This window comes from Glandiceps talaboti, chromosome 15 (assembly GCF_964340395.1).
Source record: "Glandiceps talaboti chromosome 15, keGlaTala1.1, whole genome shotgun sequence".
Taxonomy (NCBI): Eukaryota; Metazoa; Hemichordata; class Enteropneusta; family Spengelidae; genus Glandiceps; species Glandiceps talaboti.
Genome location: NC_135563.1, coordinates 8,841,135 through 8,861,574, shown reverse-complemented (window position 1 = coordinate 8,861,574; position 20,440 = coordinate 8,841,135). Strand labels below are relative to the sequence as shown.

The 20,440-nt window shown below is 36.4% G+C and overlaps 2 protein-coding genes across 2 annotated transcripts in view; both read left to right on the top strand.

The window, feature by feature from the left end:
* The window catches only part of LOC144446180 (ATP-binding cassette sub-family A member 2-like), a 43,906-nt gene extending 30,834 nt beyond the window's left edge, over positions 1 to 13,072 (top strand). Inside the window, exons 16-22 of the mRNA XM_078135934.1 lie at positions 9,178 to 9,287; positions 9,715 to 9,846; positions 10,641 to 10,721; positions 11,644 to 11,840; positions 12,183 to 12,368; positions 12,902 to 12,998; positions 13,057 to 13,072. Coding sequence (XP_077992060.1) covers positions 9,178 to 9,287; positions 9,715 to 9,846; positions 10,641 to 10,721; positions 11,644 to 11,840; positions 12,183 to 12,368; positions 12,902 to 12,998; positions 13,057 to 13,072 — 819 coding nt within the window. The remainder of the gene's footprint in view (positions 1 to 9,177; positions 9,288 to 9,714; positions 9,847 to 10,640; positions 10,722 to 11,643; positions 11,841 to 12,182; positions 12,369 to 12,901; positions 12,999 to 13,056) is intronic.
* The window catches only part of LOC144446446 (ATP-binding cassette sub-family A member 2-like), a 76,330-nt gene continuing 68,949 nt past the window's right edge, over positions 13,060 to 20,440 (top strand). The window contains exons 1-6 of the mRNA XM_078136208.1: positions 13,060 to 13,174; positions 14,198 to 14,347; positions 15,437 to 15,970; positions 16,741 to 16,915; positions 17,815 to 17,926; positions 20,169 to 20,341. Of these exons, the coding sequence (XP_077992334.1) occupies positions 13,129 to 13,174; positions 14,198 to 14,347; positions 15,437 to 15,970; positions 16,741 to 16,915; positions 17,815 to 17,926; positions 20,169 to 20,341 (1,190 nt within the window). The 5' untranslated portion in view covers positions 13,060 to 13,128. The remainder of the gene's footprint in view (positions 13,175 to 14,197; positions 14,348 to 15,436; positions 15,971 to 16,740; positions 16,916 to 17,814; positions 17,927 to 20,168; positions 20,342 to 20,440) is intronic.

The following is a 20,440-nucleotide window of genomic DNA, read 5'->3' as shown; positions in this document are numbered from 1 at the left end:
TTGTTGGTGCTTGACTTGAGAAATGCGGATAAATGGAATTGTTGATAGCCCAGTGATTTGTCTTGGTGTGACCTTAGTGGTCTGAGCTGTGACTATCTCAAGAAGTTCAGTCTCTACTCTGTACTCTTTATATGTATGTTTCTACCGCTATGTATGATCATGACTTTAGTTGAATGTAAGTACAGGATCTGTAATAGCCCAGATACTGGGTGATGAAATGTCTTCAGATGAACCAAAAATATGTTACCAGTAATAGTTTGCGAACGTGTGATTTTACTTGACGTTGTTACATATATATCAAATGTTACAAATGTATTACAATCAAATATTACGTTTATCGTCTGATATCGATCGTGGACGCCGCATACGATTTGCCCTCACCGTGATTACACTCTCGAGTTAAATATTATTCTTTACAGATAACATGTTGCGCTATCCTCAATATTGTATTCAGATATTGGGTACGTGAACCTTGTTTTATGACTAATGTACATTACATAACATTATATAACATTACATGACCTCACAATTGGTGAATGGAGTAGTGGGCGTACAGTGAGCTAGATTCAATGCATGGAAGCAGATCAATGGAAGGAGATTTAAAGATAGTGACAGAGACAAATATTATCAACTGGATGTATTCGATGGTAGTAGCTTTCGCAAACCAGAGATTTTCGTCCCTGACGAAAATGGTCAAATAAAATATATATGGTACAGACAGTAACAGGGATTGGAAGCCTGTGCGTAGACATGTAAAGAAATTATCGTAAGCATGCCTAATAATACGTCCTTAGAAACAATCAAATTCTGGTAACGATGAATTAGCGAGGAATGCCACGGGCAAAAGATGTTACAGCACTGGGGAAGGTGGAAGGTGTTTGAACTCAGACCACTAATACAATAAGTAAATCTTATAATCTTATGCACACATGTGAAGTCTAGCTCGCCTAGCCTGTTTACGGAATCAGTGACCTTTCCGAGTAGGAGAAAATTGCGGGAAACGGCAGCGTTTGTGTTTGTTTTTGTGGAAGGCTACGATATTTATTTTTCTTCGAAAATCGCGGAAAGTATAATATAAACGCCAATATATAATTTTTGTGTAATGTAGAATCCATGAAGCGGTGTGTCCTCCTTTCAAATGTTATGCATGCTAGTCGAACGTCAAGAATGTTTCTGTTTACAACTCATAGTATTATGGTTACGTCACAGCAAATATAATCAAACGAAAAACAATCTGGCACTTGAATCTCAAGATATTGTGTGAGATATGACACATCAACGGGTGTGTTTCCCCCTCTTTTAAAGGTGATTCTATATACCCTATACCACAATCTTGAATTTTTTTCTTTACATGACTCTTAACCAGTAAATTCAAAGGTAACTATTCAAAATTGCAGAAGTGAGAAAAAAAAGTCAAACAGGCGATTGGTGACCGACCCGAGCAGCCATGAACTTACAAGTTATATGTTACACTGCCTATTGTTCTAACGTTTGGGAATACAACGTCATATAGAGAGGAGCGTTTCGTCTCAGTATATTTACATGTAGTATACTAAACAATAGCAGCCAGTGGCAAATTCAATGACGACTTTATCATGTTCGATGGATTGTTTTTTTTATAAATCTTATGTAGCATAGCTATATAGGCGTCGTGTCTTACAATAGTAGTTATAGTGAAAATGCTACTAATGATTTTGGAGAGCATTGGGTTGATCATCGAATTCTATTGCTGATTTGGACCTCGATAAAACTAGGAGCTCAACAATCGCTACAAGTCGATAGCAAAATACCAGAATGTAATCGAACCCGAGAAATCTTCATAATTCGATCCAAGCTGCAGCATAAATTGTCGATTTTTTTCCGTCCCAGAAGTAACGTGATTACTACATCTAAAATGGGTTTGCGGCGCGGGAGCAGGCATTTGACGAGACAAAAAAGAAGTCGGCCTAATTGTGTGTCTCTATATATGAAATGTCCTATAAATGTTTCACAGTTTTCGTTGCAGTCTTGTACTGTATGTATGTATGTATGTATGTATGTATGCATTCATGCATGCGTGCATGTACATGCATGTATGTATGTATGTATGTATGTATGTATGTACGTACGTACGTACGTACGTACGTGTGTGTGTGTGTGTGTGTGTGTGTGAAAACATGTTTTTAAAAAAATCATACATATTGATTCGATATACCAGCTCCGTGTAGCATGGTGGTTAGTGCACAGGAGTAGCAGTCGGGAGGTCGACTGATGGGTTTGAATCCCACTGGAAACTAGGGATTTTTCTGTGACCGACCCAAATCCAGGGCGAGTGTTCTACAGACTCGATGGGTAGGCTGTATCACTCAGCCGTCTCTCACTCACAAGACCAATGTGAATATCGGGGGGGGGGGGGGGGGGGGCTTAGAATAATGACTCGAAAAGTCGGGGACGATTACTCACACGAGCCCACAGGTGCTGTTTGCCGGGCCTGGGTGACTCAATGATAGCCTGTGGACTGACTGGGAAAGCCTTGACAGTTCCACAGCTGTAACGTGATATAGAGCGTGCAACATGGCCCTGTCAGGTAGTCCCACACCTGAATGGAACTCTGTGGAAATTCGTGTGATTGTGTGTACATGTCTGCATAACAGAAAATCGGTGGGAGGAATTCCCAGTACAAAAAGAAATTAAAAAAAGAAGAAAAAGAAGTATACAATATTGATTTCGTACCTTCGGCTCGCTGCTGAAAATTATTTCAACTTCTTCTTCACATACTCCTGCTACATATCTTCTCATTCCTCTAGTGTCGTAACCAAAGTTCTCCTCCAGACAATTCTCAGACGTAAAGTACTTAAATTCAAACGCTGTTCATTTAAAAGCCAGTCAACAGTACTGCCTCGCCAAAATTTGCAAATATTTTTCAACAACTGATGACCGTCTCGCTCCTCATCACATCATATGTACGTCTCATTATATACTTTAGCACATGCTTCAAAAATCATACTCCCTATTGTCACATTGATATTGTGCCCGTCTAATTAGCGGATAGTTTATATAATGTATAAAGTGTAGGTAGATATTTAGATGCCATAATTAGTGGATAACGTTTATAAAGTTGAGAACGATATTTAGATGCGATAATTAGCGGATACATCCTTGTAAAAAAATTTTCGCTAGGGACTAATTAGTGGATAGTTTATAAGTTTAGAACATACATATCCGCTAAAGTCATGCAGTTTAGCTGCGTTTATCTAGTTTAGCTCCCACAGGTAATACATAGCTACATACCCTAGGGAAAGACACAATTCCACACGTTACTCCGTGATTTTCGAGTTCAATGACAGTTGAGAGGCACAGAGACACCACGGTTAAACTTGATAAACGTACAAACTCGGCGTGTTCCTCCTTAAAATGACTTTGGTGACAAAAGCTTAGAAAAGATGCAAAGTACAAACTGGAAATATGGTCCCGCAACACGAGGGTTGCGTGACGTGTTGCCTGAACGACAGAGTTACATCGTGACATCTTATACACATGTACAATCATGTACACATATAACTCTCATGTAAACTGGCATGTGATAGTGCGACTTGAAAAGAATACCTACGTTTATAAGATAAAAATAAATTACTTTGTATTGCATTTTGCCCATTTTATTTCAACGAAAAAATAATTGTATCGGACAACCATTTCAGTCAATTAAAATGTGTGTACATGTAGATGTGTGCCATGTACGACAGCGTCATGTTAGATGTATTACATGTAAAACCAGATGAATTAGTGATTAAGATTTATGGTACGTTTTTTTTTCTTGTGCTGAAATAATGAAATCAAACATGCAATGTACATTCGTAATAATAAGTAGTGAATGTATAAAATAATGTAGTAAATGTATTTCGTGCAAGCATCCTGGATGACTACACGCCGACCAAATAAATTAATCTAACATGTTGAATAACGTACTAAACAAAGTTGATGACGGAGGTCCCTTCCCGTCCAAGCGTTTTTATCCGATAACATCGTCCAAAAATCTAACAGTTTCGTAACTTAGACTATCTAGATGACGGAGATCCCTTTTCAACTAAGCAGTTTTATCATATCTCATATAAGATTTGACATTTAAGGTTAGCCACGAAACACGGCCCAAGTCACGCGAGTTGACGCACCACAGTACATGTACAATGTGCATGTACATGTACATGCTGTCTGTGCCGGTGAGGTATTGAGAAAACTTACATTATTTATTATATTTGCGAGATAAAAAGATGCACAGATTCTTAAAACGTTTATTTTTGAAAGCATAACTTGTCTCTTTTTCGATAGTCACAAAAATGAACCTGTGATACGAGGAGATGAAAAAGTGGCCGAATACTGTGAATACCAAGTATGCAGCAAAAACAGTTATCTTTGATATATATACGTACACACTCAGTGTGTTCCCTTTAACTACTGTGGTGATAAAAGCTGTCATATTAAATGAATGCAAGAAAAAAATTATGCATCCTTAACAAGTACAAAATGGAAATATGGTCCCGCAACACGAGGGTTGCGTGAACGACAGAGTTACACCATGACATTCAATAAACTACATATTAACTCTGGCCTTCAGAAATCAAAACGGTGATAGTGCAACTTGAAAACAATACCTACGTCTACAAGAAGAAATGTAATTACAAAAATGTACTACGTTGTTATTGCATTTCGTCAATTCTATTTCAACGAAAAATAACTATATCAGACAGCCATTTGTGTGGACGTGTGCCTACGCCTGTACGGTAGTGTCGGGTGTTATCCGATAGCATCGTTAAACATATAACATTTTGAAAAACTTAGACAAACTTGACGACGGAATTCTCTTCCCGATGAAGCGTTTTTATCCGATAATATTGTCTAAAAAACAAACATTTTGAATACCTATCCAGACGACAGAGATTCCTTCCCAATGAAGCATATTTATCAAATGTTATCGATGTTATCGATGCTATCCGATAGATATCTAACACATTGAATAACTTAGACTTTCAAGACGAAGTCTTTTATCCGATATTACCGATCATTGGGAAAGGGATAGTTATCCAAAATGTTAGATTTTTAGACGATATCATCGAATATGTCAGGCATTTCCCTTTTAATTTACAGTTGTTAAGTTTACACGTCGATCAGGGCTTCAGATGGGCGTGTTTAAAGTGGAAACTTGATGTAATAATTTTGAAAATTAATAGTCAGGTCATGTAATCAAGAGAACGTTGATATGACGTTGATGGACTCCGAACAGGGCAAAACCAAAAGTTCGTATGGTACAGTATAAAGGGTAAAAAGGTTATTCAACGAGTATAGTGAATCATGTGAATATGTGCTCGAGCACGTACTGAAATGATGTCGATCGCCAATCAATCGATCGCGATCATTTTTAGGGTTAGGGTGCATTTTCCAGGGTTTCTAGGGAGGGTTTGAAATTCTAGGGTTTTCCAGGACCGTGCGAACCCTAGTCTATAGACACACATTCAGAATACTCCCGTATGTAAAAGTAACTAAGAATATTTATTTTCCATCGACGAATATTCAGGCTTAGGTTTAATTTCTCTATCAAATTTGTCACTTATGAGGTAAAGTCAACATAAATTATCCCACCCCACGAGGGTTTACTGAACGATACGGACACTCAATAAACTACAGGATTCGTGTATTTGTAGCATATTATATACATTTTGTAAATCAAAAGACGCACACGTTATTTAAATGGTTGTTATTTCAAAGATTTTATCGTCTGAAAATGTGTTATAGACCCTTTCGGGATAGCCACGAAAATAATCCCGGGCCACGAGAGTTGGGTGACCGTTGAGTGACACTGAAAACAACACACTTTTTATGCATGTGTGAAGCGTTGTCAAAACCTATGATAGTGTGATAGCAGTTCATTTATAATGTATTATTTTAGCTCATCACATTCCACTACTGGACAGCAGATACAATTAAACTAGTTCCACTTCTGACATAAATACTGGATCATATTTGGTATGACTTGACATCGACGTATTACATGGATAGCTATTAAAGTCCTCCTTGCATGACCTCACTATTAAAGTGAAGACATGGTACACGCGTGTCATGATCACATGTACATGTTGTATTGTGGCGTACATGTATAAGTGACGTGAGGAAGTTGTTGTAACGATAGCTAGACTACAAGCACTTATTGCTGGTAAAATTGAAAGGTAAACGGTAAAAGTTGATTTGAAGTTTGAAGGAGCCAGGTGGGTGGTGGGTACGGCAGGGAGTTCCCTCCCTCCCCTGGAGATTTTTTAAATTCAAGGACTAAACAGTTAAATTTCCTATCTGCTGTTATTTCAACATGTCAAGGTGATGACAATACCCTCTCCTGATCCGTCGAAATTGAAATTTGAATTTCGAAAACTAACATCAAAAAAAATACTCAAAGTATATTGTTTCATGCCATACCATTTACAATTATTTTATCATAATGAAATATTACAGTATTCAATATACTATAAGTCAGGTAGGCCGTCGCACGACGCCTTTTGCCAAGTAAACTTTGTGTCTGAACAAGTGAAAACATAAATCCGTTCTCCCGACGGACAAGCGAACTTCATGTGAAAATTACGGGCCCTGACATTAAAACAATTGACACATTCTACACAAAATCACATCATTGTAACAGGAAAAGAAATTAGTAAGATTTACATATTTGTACTCGGAAGTGTTTTATACAAAATGTTGCGAAACCACTTCATGTTAGTGTACAAGTGATTTAACTACTAATCTCGGTAAGCGAAAGATTGCGTCAACCTTGCAACGGCAGAATTCTCCTATTGCAAATACACGTAATTAGCAAATCTAAGAAAGTATTGAAAATGAAAATTACTGTCATGAGATTTCGTTGGTTACACGTTAGTTGGTATTTTGACAGAATCTCCACCAATCCACCCATGGTCGAAGTTATGTGTCGCTAATTATATTTCACGCAATTCGAACTTTGAACTTTGAAGAGCGTTCTCATACCTAGCTAGCAGACATGTTGCGCAAGTCGAAGTCGATCAATCACAATGTATTTTACAGGTAAATGCAGATGTGAACAATAACATGCTACACACATGCACATGGGCAAAACATGAATGATTTACTGTGATAGCTCTCCAGTCAGAAAATATAAAATAGGAACACAATAGCAGCAGTCAAACATATTACATAATATGTCCTGGTCCGTGATGACGAATCATATGTAAGAAACGATCAATGGACTTGAAAATCAAAGACTAGGCTTAAGTCAAAAACAAGCCAACGACAATAGTTCACGACCATGCCGTCGTTTCAAAGACAGCAACATGATGCATGATGAACGCACTACTGATTTTCGCCCGAGACGGTACGGAGAATATAACATGTAAAAATCTACTGTAAAAGACGTACTTGTTCATTGAATCTGTAATGATTGCACACAGCGTAAATAAACGTGATTAGGGCTACTATACTTTTTTTTTCACTACAACAAATTTAGTTATTGATCGTTTCATGTAGCAACGATATAAAAATGCTTTCTGTTTCAAAAACGATTTTCAAGAAACATAACACTCGCTAAAATGACATACGTGCACATTTCAAGAACTGTTGACACAAGCATAGATTAGATGTCGTTATTCCTAAAATAAATAAACTACGGTGTTTAAACACATCCAGGATAACATTCGATGTAATGTGTAAGACAATTTAATAGGGTAGGAAACTAAACAAATCTAGTGTGTGTTCATTAAACTCCAAGGACAAAACCACGACTTAAGTCTCAGACCACTAAAACACTTCTTTTAATCGTTTGAACTTCAGTAAAAAGTTCAAAAACTACTTGTGAGAATACAAGTCCCGGGTGTCGTTGACTTTAACAATACTTATAAGCCTATGTACATTGCGCGCAGAAATGTCCACTGATGACGTCGTCGTTTCCAACATGTTACAAACTCAAAGCATAGCGTAAGGTTGGAGAGAAACGACGTCTATGCTCAAAGATTTATAAGACACAAACTAAATTTCATTGGAAGCCATTCATAAGAAGTGGGTAAATATGAAATTGTGTTATCACCTGCAGCGGAGTAGAAAAAGTCGCTAGCCTTGAGTGTTAATGCAAATGTATTCTACTCGCACGGTCATTTACTCATACACTGTACATATTTGTATTGACCATAACACTCGTGACCTCCACATGGCGACGACTCTGAATAATGTTGAAGTACAGTGTATTGTTTCGTCTTGTTCCCATTCAAGTTAGAAACGTGTTTTACGGGTATCTGTACGACTTGTGCACTGTGTAGCTAAGTAATCTCATTGTTTCCCTACTAGTTACTAGACTAGTAAAATCACAACCTTTGTCTACCTTCATGCTGTAAGCTACTTCCAAATGATAAATACACAAACATGTAAATTGCCGGCTATTACGGCAATATGAAAGCCTTGCTGTTGTTTAGCTGAAACTCAAACCACTATAGTTGTCTGAGGCTGAAGTTATTAATACTAGTATATGTTTTAACTGTTAAAATTACGGATTGTACCAAAACCGGAAAGTAGTCACATAAGCAACACATTAAGACATTTTCAATATGCATAATAAAGACGAAGTGAACGCGCCCGTCTTTCATCGACCGGAAGATATCGTTCATCTCATGTTTTGAGTCGTCAAGTGTGCAGGCACGTTTTATTACATACATGTACAATCGCAATTGTGAAAGACGCCAAACGATGTAGTCGAATACAGTTAGTCACGACATGGTCACAACACAACAAACCGCATGCTTACGTGAAGTGTAATAGTCACACGTTTGAGTCTAGTAACAGAAAACAACGTAAACAGTAAATGTTTCATTTTTTGGGTGTGCAGAATGCATCCTTGGTTCATGAATATAATTCTACACTACCATGATGTGAAATCTTGAAACACTTAAAAAGACATGCATGTACAGTGTGACACGCAACACACGGGTTGAAATGAAACACGAGGGATATAACGCGAGTACTCCACGTGACTCCCAACACGCATTTGCGTGTCACGCAAATTTCCCCGCGTTTCGAATGCATTTGTCCCGCGAGTGTTGGTCAAGTTACATTTGTCTGGTAGTGTACATGTACCATGTTAATCAGGTCTCTATTCGTGATATGATTGGTAATAATTGTCAACGTTTTCATGTCTAGGTGTATGATACAGGTAAAGTAAAGGCAGTGAATGGTCTTAGTTTGAATCTCTATGAAGATCAAATAACAGCCTTACTTGGACACAATGGTGCTGGTAAAACAACCATTATGTAAGTATAGTAATGCCGAGAGTTAAAGGGGAACAAGCTGTGTTTATACGCTTTGGGGTGTCAATTTTGCTGCACATTCAAAAAGTACTTGCAGTATACTACTCTACTTACTGAAGCATGTAAAGGGCAATGTTTCAATCCCAGGTCATCACGTTAGTGTTATCTTAATTAATAAGAATATTTACATGGAGCCATCTTTTGTTCCGGGACAACATTTTGATAGATCTACCAAGCAACCAGTTTTCCACATCCAGATTTTAATCCTAGTCTGAAGTTGGCCTTTAAAGGGCCATGTCTCAATCCCAAGTCATCACATTAGTGATATCTTAAGAAGGATTACCTGTCGATTTTCTTGTATGACGATGTACATGAGACAAAGATCAACGGTTTTTTATATGAAACTTATTGGGATATTTGTATTATACAGGTCAATATTGACTGGTTTCATAACGCCAACTTCTGGTACAGCAATCATAAATGGTAAAGATATACGAAGGGAAATGGTGCAAATCAGACAAAGTCTTGGAATCTGTCCACAATATAATGCACTATTTGATAAGTAAGTTTTGTTAAATCTTGTTTTTCTGTGTATTACTTTTCAAATATTTTGTAATATGCATATTAGTCATTTTGTATCCAGCCCTTAAAGATGCACTAGCTGCAACTTGAATGTTTTTTTAAAAGTATTTTGTTAGATACAATAACTTAATCATAATATCATATACCCTGAACAGTATTGAATCAAGTTTAGGATAAATGTATTTGTGTAGCTGTATGCATTGTAGGATGAAATATATCCAATCAAATTGATTTTTGGGTCCATACCCAAAAATCAGCACCCCAATGAATCATGATTTCACCTTATTACTCTACCACTTATTGATAAAATAGACCTCTAATTGACATGTATAATGTCTAATTATTGGTATTTTAACAATTTTCAGTGAATATATTGTTGATTATCTGAACAGGAAAAGTACCCTAGGTACAGCTAGTGGTGCTTTAAAAGTAATGTCTTGTATGCATACAGTCGTACAAGCCTTTAAGATTCTTGGCACAGTAATGTTTTCCCTCGATGAAAATGTCAAGAAAATTTTACTCCCTCAACTATGTACATGATGCCAGAAGATGACTTTTGATACTATTGAAGCCATGTATCAACATGAATGAATTTGCTTTTAAATAGTTTCATCAAAAAGTCACGTTAAGTATTTTCACTCACGTGAAAGTCAGAAACTCAGCTATTTTGTTTTTACTGTTAGGTGTTTGAAAACCCAACTGATTTGTCAGTCTGTTAATTAAAAACTATTGACCCAACTGATTTGTGAATTGTATCGTTTTTTTTTTGTCAAGGTTAACGGTCCAAGAACATTTGTGGTTTTATGGAAGATTAAAAGGAGTAGATATGAAAAATTACAAGGCAGAACTACAGGGGTAAGAAAATTCCATTTTGGAATCTAGTTCTAGATGACAGTGTGTCTTTTATCTGAATCACCCAGGCATCATCAGTGCAATGATGTCAAGCTGTCTAGTCAGGTGACACCCTAGTGAAGTCACCTGACAATTGACTATTGTACAGAGGGTCAAAAGCACCACAAAAAAGTCCCTCAACAATGAATATTCATGAGATATGTTTTTAACACTGTACGGAGTAAGCACTAAGGAGTCATGAATATTCATTGTGCAACCATGAATATATTATTTCTGCTGACTTCCATGAGGCAGTGGTCCCCATAGCAAAGATACCCTACTAAGGCACAAGATCGAATTGATGTTTCGGTCTGAAAAAGCAAGTAATTGTAGGTGATGTCAAATCATGAAATGACTCTCCAGAACCCAAAGTTTATGAAAATACATCTATTTCCTGGAGTGCTGTTCCATATTAATACTAATTAATATGCTGATGACATCTGAGTGGTTCAAAGGAAGTCAATGTATTAAACATAGTGAATGATGAAACAGTCCATCTTTTAGAGGGAACACTCTTCTAATGTCATTATTAAAAAAAAAATATTGAACCCACTAAATAATTGCAAAAAGAAAATAAAGGAAGAACACAGAATCTGTGAATAACATTCTCAGTAAGAGAACATAGGTCCTCATCAGATTAATGAATTCCATAGTCAGAGCTGGCCTCTAGGTGGCGGTATAATCTATCAAGTATACATGTAGATAGGAGGTAGTTCGATGCCCCCATCTCAGTTGATCTTTTAGATTGTAGCGTCTGATGTTGACAGCACCTCTGATCTCGGAGAGACATAAAGATGACAGAGAGCTGAGTTTTGGACCCTCAAATCAGTTCAAAATAGATTTTCTTCTCATTGGTGCTTTACTCTCAAGTTTTTTTTTGTTACAGGTTGTTGAAAGATGTAGGACTACGTAATAAAAAACACAATACTATTAAAACACTGTCAGGAGGAATGAAAAGAAAACTATCCATCGCTGTGGCATTTACTGGTGGGGCTAAAACCGTTATTCTGGATGAACCTACGGCAGGGGTGGATCCATATGCTAGAAGAGCCATATGGGACTTGTTGCAGAAATATAAACAGGGTAAATTTTCTTTTTGGTGTCAAGAGGGAGGAGGTACATGTACTTATGGTAGCAAAGCCATACTGGCAAAATGATAGGATAATGTACTGTGATGGAACCAGCCTCTAATATTTGACAACAAGACTACCGTTCTTTGAAGCACTCCAATATATTGCTGACAACAAGCTTTTGATAAGTTTTCTTTTTAATTTGGTAAAATGTATAATTCCCCCCCCCCCCCCCCAAAAAAAAAAAAAAAAAAAAAAATTCAGCAAGTGAGAAATTCAATTGCTGCTGATCAGTAGGGATTTGAACTCCTTCATCACCCACTAGGTTCGTAATCGTTCGATGACTATTTTTCAGGTCGTACAATTCTACTTTCAACTCATCACATGGATGAAGCTAGTCTCCTTGGCGACAGGATTGCTATCTTAGCAAAAGGACAGTTGAAATGTTGCGGGTCATCGCAGTATTTGAAAACTAATCTCGGAGATGGATATAAATTAACTATTGTGAAAGAGAAGGAAATGAGAGAGTTAGTAGATGAAGGTGAGATTCAAGTTCAATGTTTACAGTCCAGTCAGACTTTATTTCTGTCTGTAGTACACTTGTATTGATTACTGTCTTCAACTTCCATAAACTTTTGAGTGATAAAACAGCACCTCAGTAACTTACATTTGTATTTACTCAACTTTGAAATCTAATAAAGAAACTCTACTGCACTTGACATGTGTTCAGCCATTTTGGATATTTCCCACAAGGGTTTATGGGAAAACCTCTAGTGATGACATCATTCCTGCAAGGGTTTATGGGAATCCCTTTGTTACGACACTCTTTATATTTGTCAAGACAGAATTTTGTGGTAAATGTGATGTTTCTTTATCCAAAAAAATGTAAATTTTGTAAAAATATAATGTATTCATGTAACTTTGAGCATTGCATAAATTAAGTAATATACAATAACATTTTTGGTATTTCACCCGCAGTGCCAATATCACTGGTATGCAAATACACTGAATGATGCTTGTATCGTAATTATGGGATATTACTGATAATTTGTATTGACTTCTCGTTCATCTCAGATGTTGACAGTATTTGCCAAGAAGAGCCTAAACCGTGGTCCACTTTTTCGTCTTCAAAAGTCACTTTGCTGATCCAGGATTATATTCCATCAGCTGAGCTGATAACAGAAAATGAAAATGAATTGGTATACTTGATTCCTGTGAAAAATATCCAGAAGTCGTCCTTTATAGAATTGTTTGACGCTCTGTCAAATGATAAAGAACGATTTGGTATATCTTCTTTTGGGATGACAGAAACAACATTGGAACAGATCTTTCTTCAAGTTACTCAGGGTAGGTATAATGCTAAGGGATAGGATACTGTACACCTGAACGTTTTCGCTAACGATTTATTTTCGCTAATTTCACTGGAAAACAAAGACGCAAAAATAAGTAGTGACTAAAATGCCTTCTTGTACATGAACACAGGTACCAGTCTGCTAATTAGAGAAAATTAGTCTTAGAGAACTTCCTGAAGATTAATATTTGCAAAACATTTGTAGTAGTGAAAATATCTAGGTTTACAATACCTTGTGATGAATAAATATTTGGATTTTAAACCACAGGGGCTTCAGGCTTAGTTTATGTTTACAAAAAAATATTAAATAAACAAACAATGAAAACAGAAACACTAACAAACATGACTAACTGGTCATACAATTTGTTATCATTATCAAGAATGTTTCTATGCAACACAAATTACTGTAATTATCTTTTCCTATATGTGAAATGGGTATCTCTACATGTAACCATTTTTTGATATAGGAAAACACATTTTAATATTTGTTGTGTAGAACCATTCTTTTGTTAATATAATTAATCTGTCATGTTTATATGTTTCTGTTGTTGTTGCTTGTTTGTTTGTTTGTTTGTTTATTTGTTTGTTTTTCATAAATGTAACTAACTAAGCCTCAGTCCCCTGTGGTTAAACAAGATAAAATGCATTAGTTTCATTCACTTTTACGAATAAGTATATAGCTGACATTGGCCAGATCTTCGGCGAAAATGACAAACAGGCCTTTCACGGCAACTTCCGTTGAATGAATTGTTGACTGCCTGTGTTGTTATAAAATAATACTATATAATAGAGTAAGCCCTTAATAATAGTAAGTAAGATTTATAGTGTGCGTATTCTCTGCAAGCAGAGCTCGTGGCGTGAGATGTGACATGTATGTAAGATACGACGTGTCACGCCATGCTATGTCAGCTACCACCTCCATCACGAAGACAGGTTTGGGTTGAATGACACCACATATCATACAGTGTCAGTTCAGCCATAAGACTTTATTGTACTCCTTTTTGTGTCATCAATTTTAGATGAAAGGATCGAGGCTAATGTGAATGGTGCTAAAGAGTGCACTGGAGGAAACGAGGGTATTACAACGTTGTCAACAACGAACTCAATGACACTGGAAATGCCACAGGACTCAGACGATGATCAGGTGTTGATACTGGAAGATGATGTTGGTAAGACAAGATTGTTTAATAGTGGGGGGGGGGGGGGGGAAGGGGGGGGACATTGTGTTATCATCCAGGAGCCATTCAGAACAAAAAATATGGAATATATACTCTAGTCATTTTACATCTATTCACGACAATGCGCATCTATGTCACGACAATGCTTGTCTACGTCATTGGTTCTGCTGTGTTCGAAATATGAGTCAAAATGTTCAAAATTATCATTACTTTTCCTGATTTTTCTTTGATGTTACTGGCACTGGTATAGTTATGTTCTTATCAATATTTTGCTTCACTCAGCTGAAAAATACTCGTGACCTAAGCAGCTGTAAACACACAGTTGATAATAATCTGTGCAGGGAAACCATCCAGGAAAGGGTGCAATGCATAATTTCTCTTCTTCATGTTGTTGAGAAATAAATTACTATTTAATGTCCCTTTAAAGGGGAACACTACACAAGGAAATAAAGGTATTTTCATAAATTCTGAAAAGTCATGACTGTTTATGTGAAGGAAGTAAGCACTTAGGAGTCATGAATATTCAGTGTGCATCTAATGAATAAACATGTCTGCTCATACCCATGATGCAATGGTGTATCAGTGAAAGAAAAATAGAGGTGAAAAAGAGTTAATCAATTTGGTATTTCTTGGCAACCGAGTGAAATTTATGTGATGTGAAATCGTAACGTGACTATCTCAGAATCAAGTTTCCTTGAGTGGGGTTCCCCTTTAATGGAACTACCATTTAATTGAGTAAGATGTGGTGTGTAAGTATTTGAATTACTGAGTCCTTGACCTGTGTTCTGTTGAATGTTGTTACTGGCTGTTTACCCAACGGGTTAGCCAGGTGGAGCATATTAAGCATAACCAACTTCTGGATCTCTCAGGCTAATCTTTTGTTGACTGCTGTTGATATATTCACATCATATCTTATATGATCACAGTACTCTACATTACATCAGATCATATCAGATCAGATCACATATTGCCCCACACCATACTGCAGTGTACCATTTCGCACCACATCGTAGTACACCATATTGTATGTACACTGTCTAAAAAATGACACCCACTCAAATATTCTAATTTCTTTCACAGATAATGGATGTGGTAGTAATGGTAAAGCAAAGACGAAGTGTACCGCCATCTCACTAATATGTCTCGGTTTGGTCATCAAACGTCTACAGTACACCAAGCGCGACGTCAAGACTCTATTCTCACAACTCCTTCTCCCCGTAGTGTTTATTATGTTAGCAATTGGCATAGCAACGATGACATTCAACATACAGACAGACTCCTCATTAACCATGACAACGTCTATGTATATATCAGACACTATGTATGTACCATATACCAATGAAATGAACGCTCTGCAGGAAGATGTTCCCACTGATGAGTTTGATGAGATTTTTGTAGATAAACTGATTGAGACTTTATATTACCCAGCTGGTCTGGGAGCAACTTGTCTACTATCATCACCATTCAACTCTACTTTAGATGGTTTACTACGTACAAACACTAGTATTGAATTAAGTAGTAAGGACTTTAATCAAATTTGCCAGAAGACAGTACCAGAGTCATTGAGGGTCACCTTTCCTTATATGGAAAGTCAACCACCAGTCAGTTTTTCAGGTAAGAAGTTTTCATTTGTGTGTGTGTGTGTGTGTGGGGTGGGGGGTGGGGGGGGGTGGGGGGTGGGGGTGTATTATTTTAACATCTGTCCTTATGGATGTGAAATATTGAACAAAATTTAAATTTAAGTCTTTTTGTTAAGGGTGAAAAGTATTAAGTAAAATCTACCTGAGTTCCCCTATCATTTTACCAGAGTCCCTACCAGTGTTTTTGTTAAGGATGGCAAGTAAGTGAAATCTACCTGACTTCCCTAGTTTGATGAGATTTTAGTAGATAAATTGATTGAGACATTGTATTACCCAGCTGGTTTTCAAAACAAAGAGACATGTTTGTACACTGAGTGAAGTTTCAATCAAAAAAGACATCCTGGCGTGACATGGGCCTAAATTTAGGTATCAGGGGATATATCTCAAAATTTTACCATTAACGAACTACTACGTTTAAAATTCTATAGGTGTTAAAAATAGTCAAGTTATCTGACAGAGCTATAGAAGAATTTGGTCGGGAAGAAAAGAATGACCCTTATATCCTTTCAGGTCCACTCATAAGATAAAACTAAATCTAGGATTGAAACATAGGCCATTAATAATCTGTTCGAAAATTTTTGAATGGAGCTAAATAATTCATCTAAGAGTCTTTACAGGCTAAGAAATTTCAGTGTACATTTACAGTCAAAAGCCTTCAACCTATCAAAATATGTCGTGCGTATTGGTTATAATTTCGTCTGTTTCTCATCAATTTGCCGCTGTTCTATATTTTTGTGTCTATAGCTAATAGTTCAGAAGGCACATGTTACAATTCTCCTGTAATGGAAAACCCAGGTGACATGAAGACTATTGATGTACCGTCCTACCAAGTTATCAGTGGTGACATTGTACAGAATCTTACAGATAAGAATATGATCCAGTATTTACTTCAGACTAGGGATCAGTATGCCCTAGAAAGGTATGATTTTTTTTTTTAAATTTAAATTTAAATTAAAATTTAATCACATAGAGATAGAAAGGTAATGCTTACTCGGAGTTGTTTCTTCAGGTGGTGTATTCATGTCACAGATTTGTCACACAATCTCTGCTACAAATTTTATTTCAAGTTTATTGCCGAATTCTTGTGATAAATTATATTCGAAACTGAAACTGAGTTGGATCAAATTCTCCCACTAAGTCATCAATACATATGACGAAACCTGAAGCCAGCTAGTAAACATGAAATTGAACATCATCTGGCGTGACAATCATATTGTTACATTTCAACACGTGGTATGACATTAATGTAATTAACACTTACGTACATTTCTAAACTGTAAGATACGTTGTGATGTTCAGCTCTATCAGGCTCCTTAACCACGAGTAACAACGAGTGATGGCTGATAGCGTGGCACGAATGTCTGTATCTTACAGACTAGTACATTTCAGCATTTCATTGACAAAAAATCTAATCAATATTGCTAAATTATCTTTACATGAGCTTCCTTTATTTGGGCCACATCCTTAAAAAAATGAAAAAAAAATGAAAAAATGAAAAATTAAGTAACTATTGCACTTAGCTTTTTTGTTGAGCCAGACATTAAAATGTAGCTATGGAGTTGCAAAGATTTTTGTCTATCCAGATGAGCTTTTAATAAATCATGTCAACTTTCTGTTTTGGGGTCAGTCCATTTCCTGGATTTCACAGGGACACTTCTTAATATACTTAGTATATTTTTTGCTGCTGCATGTAATTTCTTTGAAAACATGTCCTCAATCAGTCATATTTGAAGTAAATTATTTGAGGGAGACTGTGTCTTTGTATTTTGTTTTTTATAACTTGCTTGTTCTGGTCTGGTTCCGCGTCTCTATATACAGATATGGTGCTCTGTCTTTTGGTGGCATTAGAACCTTTGTACCAAAAGATTTCAACAGAAATCTGAATGTGTCGTCACCTTTCAGAAGACTAGCAACTCGTAACACAGCTGCTGTAAGTATTCTCCGTAATATTTGTACAGAAAATTTCAAGTGATAGGGATAAAAAAAATGTAGGATTTTGTGTTTGTTGCATTTCTTTGTGTGTAAGGACCCAGAAAATTAATTTTCACCAATTGCATCACATGACCTCTTTAAATCAGAGTTATAAATTTGGCACATCTGGTGTTCTGTAAATTGGGGTGAGGCATTCTGGGAAAAAAACAGAGTGAGGAGCTTCCAGTCTTTTTACATAATAGCCTTAGCATTGCTTGGGTAAGAGTAAACAAGATTAGGAGCTTCAAACTTTGTTTCTAACTCTTCCATTCCAACCAGATTTTCATAACTCTATTTCAGAGAGGTTGCACGATTCAGAGCTATAGTGAAAAGGACTTTTGTGGGTCCACTATTAAGAAGTGCAACTAAGATAAAATTATCCTTGGCTTTGTTCCCCTACACAAGTTTAGAGAGGGGGAGATTGTTTTCCAAGAAATATGGCAGAAATTTCAGAACCTACCACACAAGGGCATATGGATGTCATATTATAGAAATATTTGTAGGGGACAGTTTTGATATACAATCATGTATTCCTTAGTATAATGACATAACCTTTGACCTAATAACAAAAAAGCAATATTGCTGTGGACATGTGAAAATTACATCTACTCACTAAGTAATTTTGTACTCAAATTATCAAGCCATAGTAAAATGTAGGGAACTTGCAAACCCGCCATGTTGAATGTTGCATCATGGGAAATGCGATAATAAATAATAATTAATTGGTAGAGTAAACAATACTGTTACATTGTTTGTAACCATGAATAATCAATTTATATTTACCCTGACCATTGTGGGAGGTTTCTTTTATCGATAGCACCAGATTAGGTATAACGATAACCACAGATAATCCCATAGTCCTTTGCATCTGAGCATGCTCAGTCTGGATTGCAAGTTCCCTATTGGAGAGTCAATTATCTTTATTCTCACCATAATTCAACTGCTTGGGGGGGGGGGGAACGAGATTTGATATACATTTTTTTCTAGGTCAGTGTTTTATGGATGGAACCATTCATTTGGCAAGTCAAGATGTATTAACACATACAGTGTAATCATCGTCTTGAATGGAATTTTGAATATTGTCCACATGTTTATCAATCTCCATTCATAGATTAACCTCTTGTCAGGAAAAAAGGAACATCTCAAATTACTGGTTGAAATGCTTTGTTGCTGTCTTCAAACTTTCCTTTCATAAATTGGTCACCAGTGAAATTAGCCTGTCTACAATATTCATCTGTGACTCTGATAGCTGTGGTAACTCTCAGCTTGCTATAGAATTCAATATGAAGTAGATATTGTGATTTTAAAATATGCACATAAGCTGATTGGTTGTAGTGGGATGTGATTACACATTAGACTGTGTTTGACTATTCAAATGAAGTCATTATGTAAATGAACTATTCAAATGAAGTCATAATATGTAAATGAACATGTGTATTAAACTGCAATAAACATGGTGTGCAATGTATGAAATGTGGTTGTTTACATGGAGGTAAATTCAAACATATTCTGATAACATGGTGTAACTAGCTTAATCACTTTGAATGGATACTGTAACAAGCTTAAGCTGATTGTTACGAGAGCTATCGGTGTCACAGATCAGTGCTGTAGACACAAGGCTACTTTGAAAAATGATCCATTCTCTCAGCAGTCTGCACATTCTTGTGTGCTGAGAACAAAGATTATTATTAAAGATTTGAGAACTTTATCAAGACTTGCTAGGGTGGCGACAAAAAAATGATCATGTCTGACTTTGTGTTGTGTTTATCTTCCCTTTCTTTATTCATTTATTAGTATATCTGTTAGCATGACACACTTTATATCATTCAATTCGATTAATCCACCACCGCATCATAAAATCCTTTATTCATTTGTTCCGTTAGTCATTCATTCATTCATTCATTCACTCACTCATTCATTCATTCATTCATTCATTCATTTGTTTGTTCATTCATTTGTTCATTTGTTTAGGTGTTGTCATTTATTTATTTGTCTAACAGAGTTGTCATTCATCCTTTTCTTCAACCATGCAGCCAGCTAGCTTTCCAGCTATCAAGTTGTTCATTTATTTATTATTGGCCATCCATCCATCCATCCATTCATCCATCCATTCATCCATCCATCCATCCATCCATCCATTCATTTACTCACATACTCATGCATTCACATTATAGTCATTAACTTGTTGTATTTGTGTGTAGGCCTGGTATGTAATGGATAGCCAACAAAGTATAGCAGTCTATGTCAACCTAATAAACAATGCCATCTTGAGAGCCAATGTGGATCCCAGTAGTCATGGCAACCCATCAGCATATGGTATAACTGTCATCAATGAACCCATCCAGACAGAGAACTCACTCATTTTGGATTTTGTGTAATGTACCATTATTCATCTGATCATAGTGATTGTTTTCATTTCCAAGTAGAACTGATAGTTTTTAACTCCTTTGTCACATCGGTGTCCATATTAACT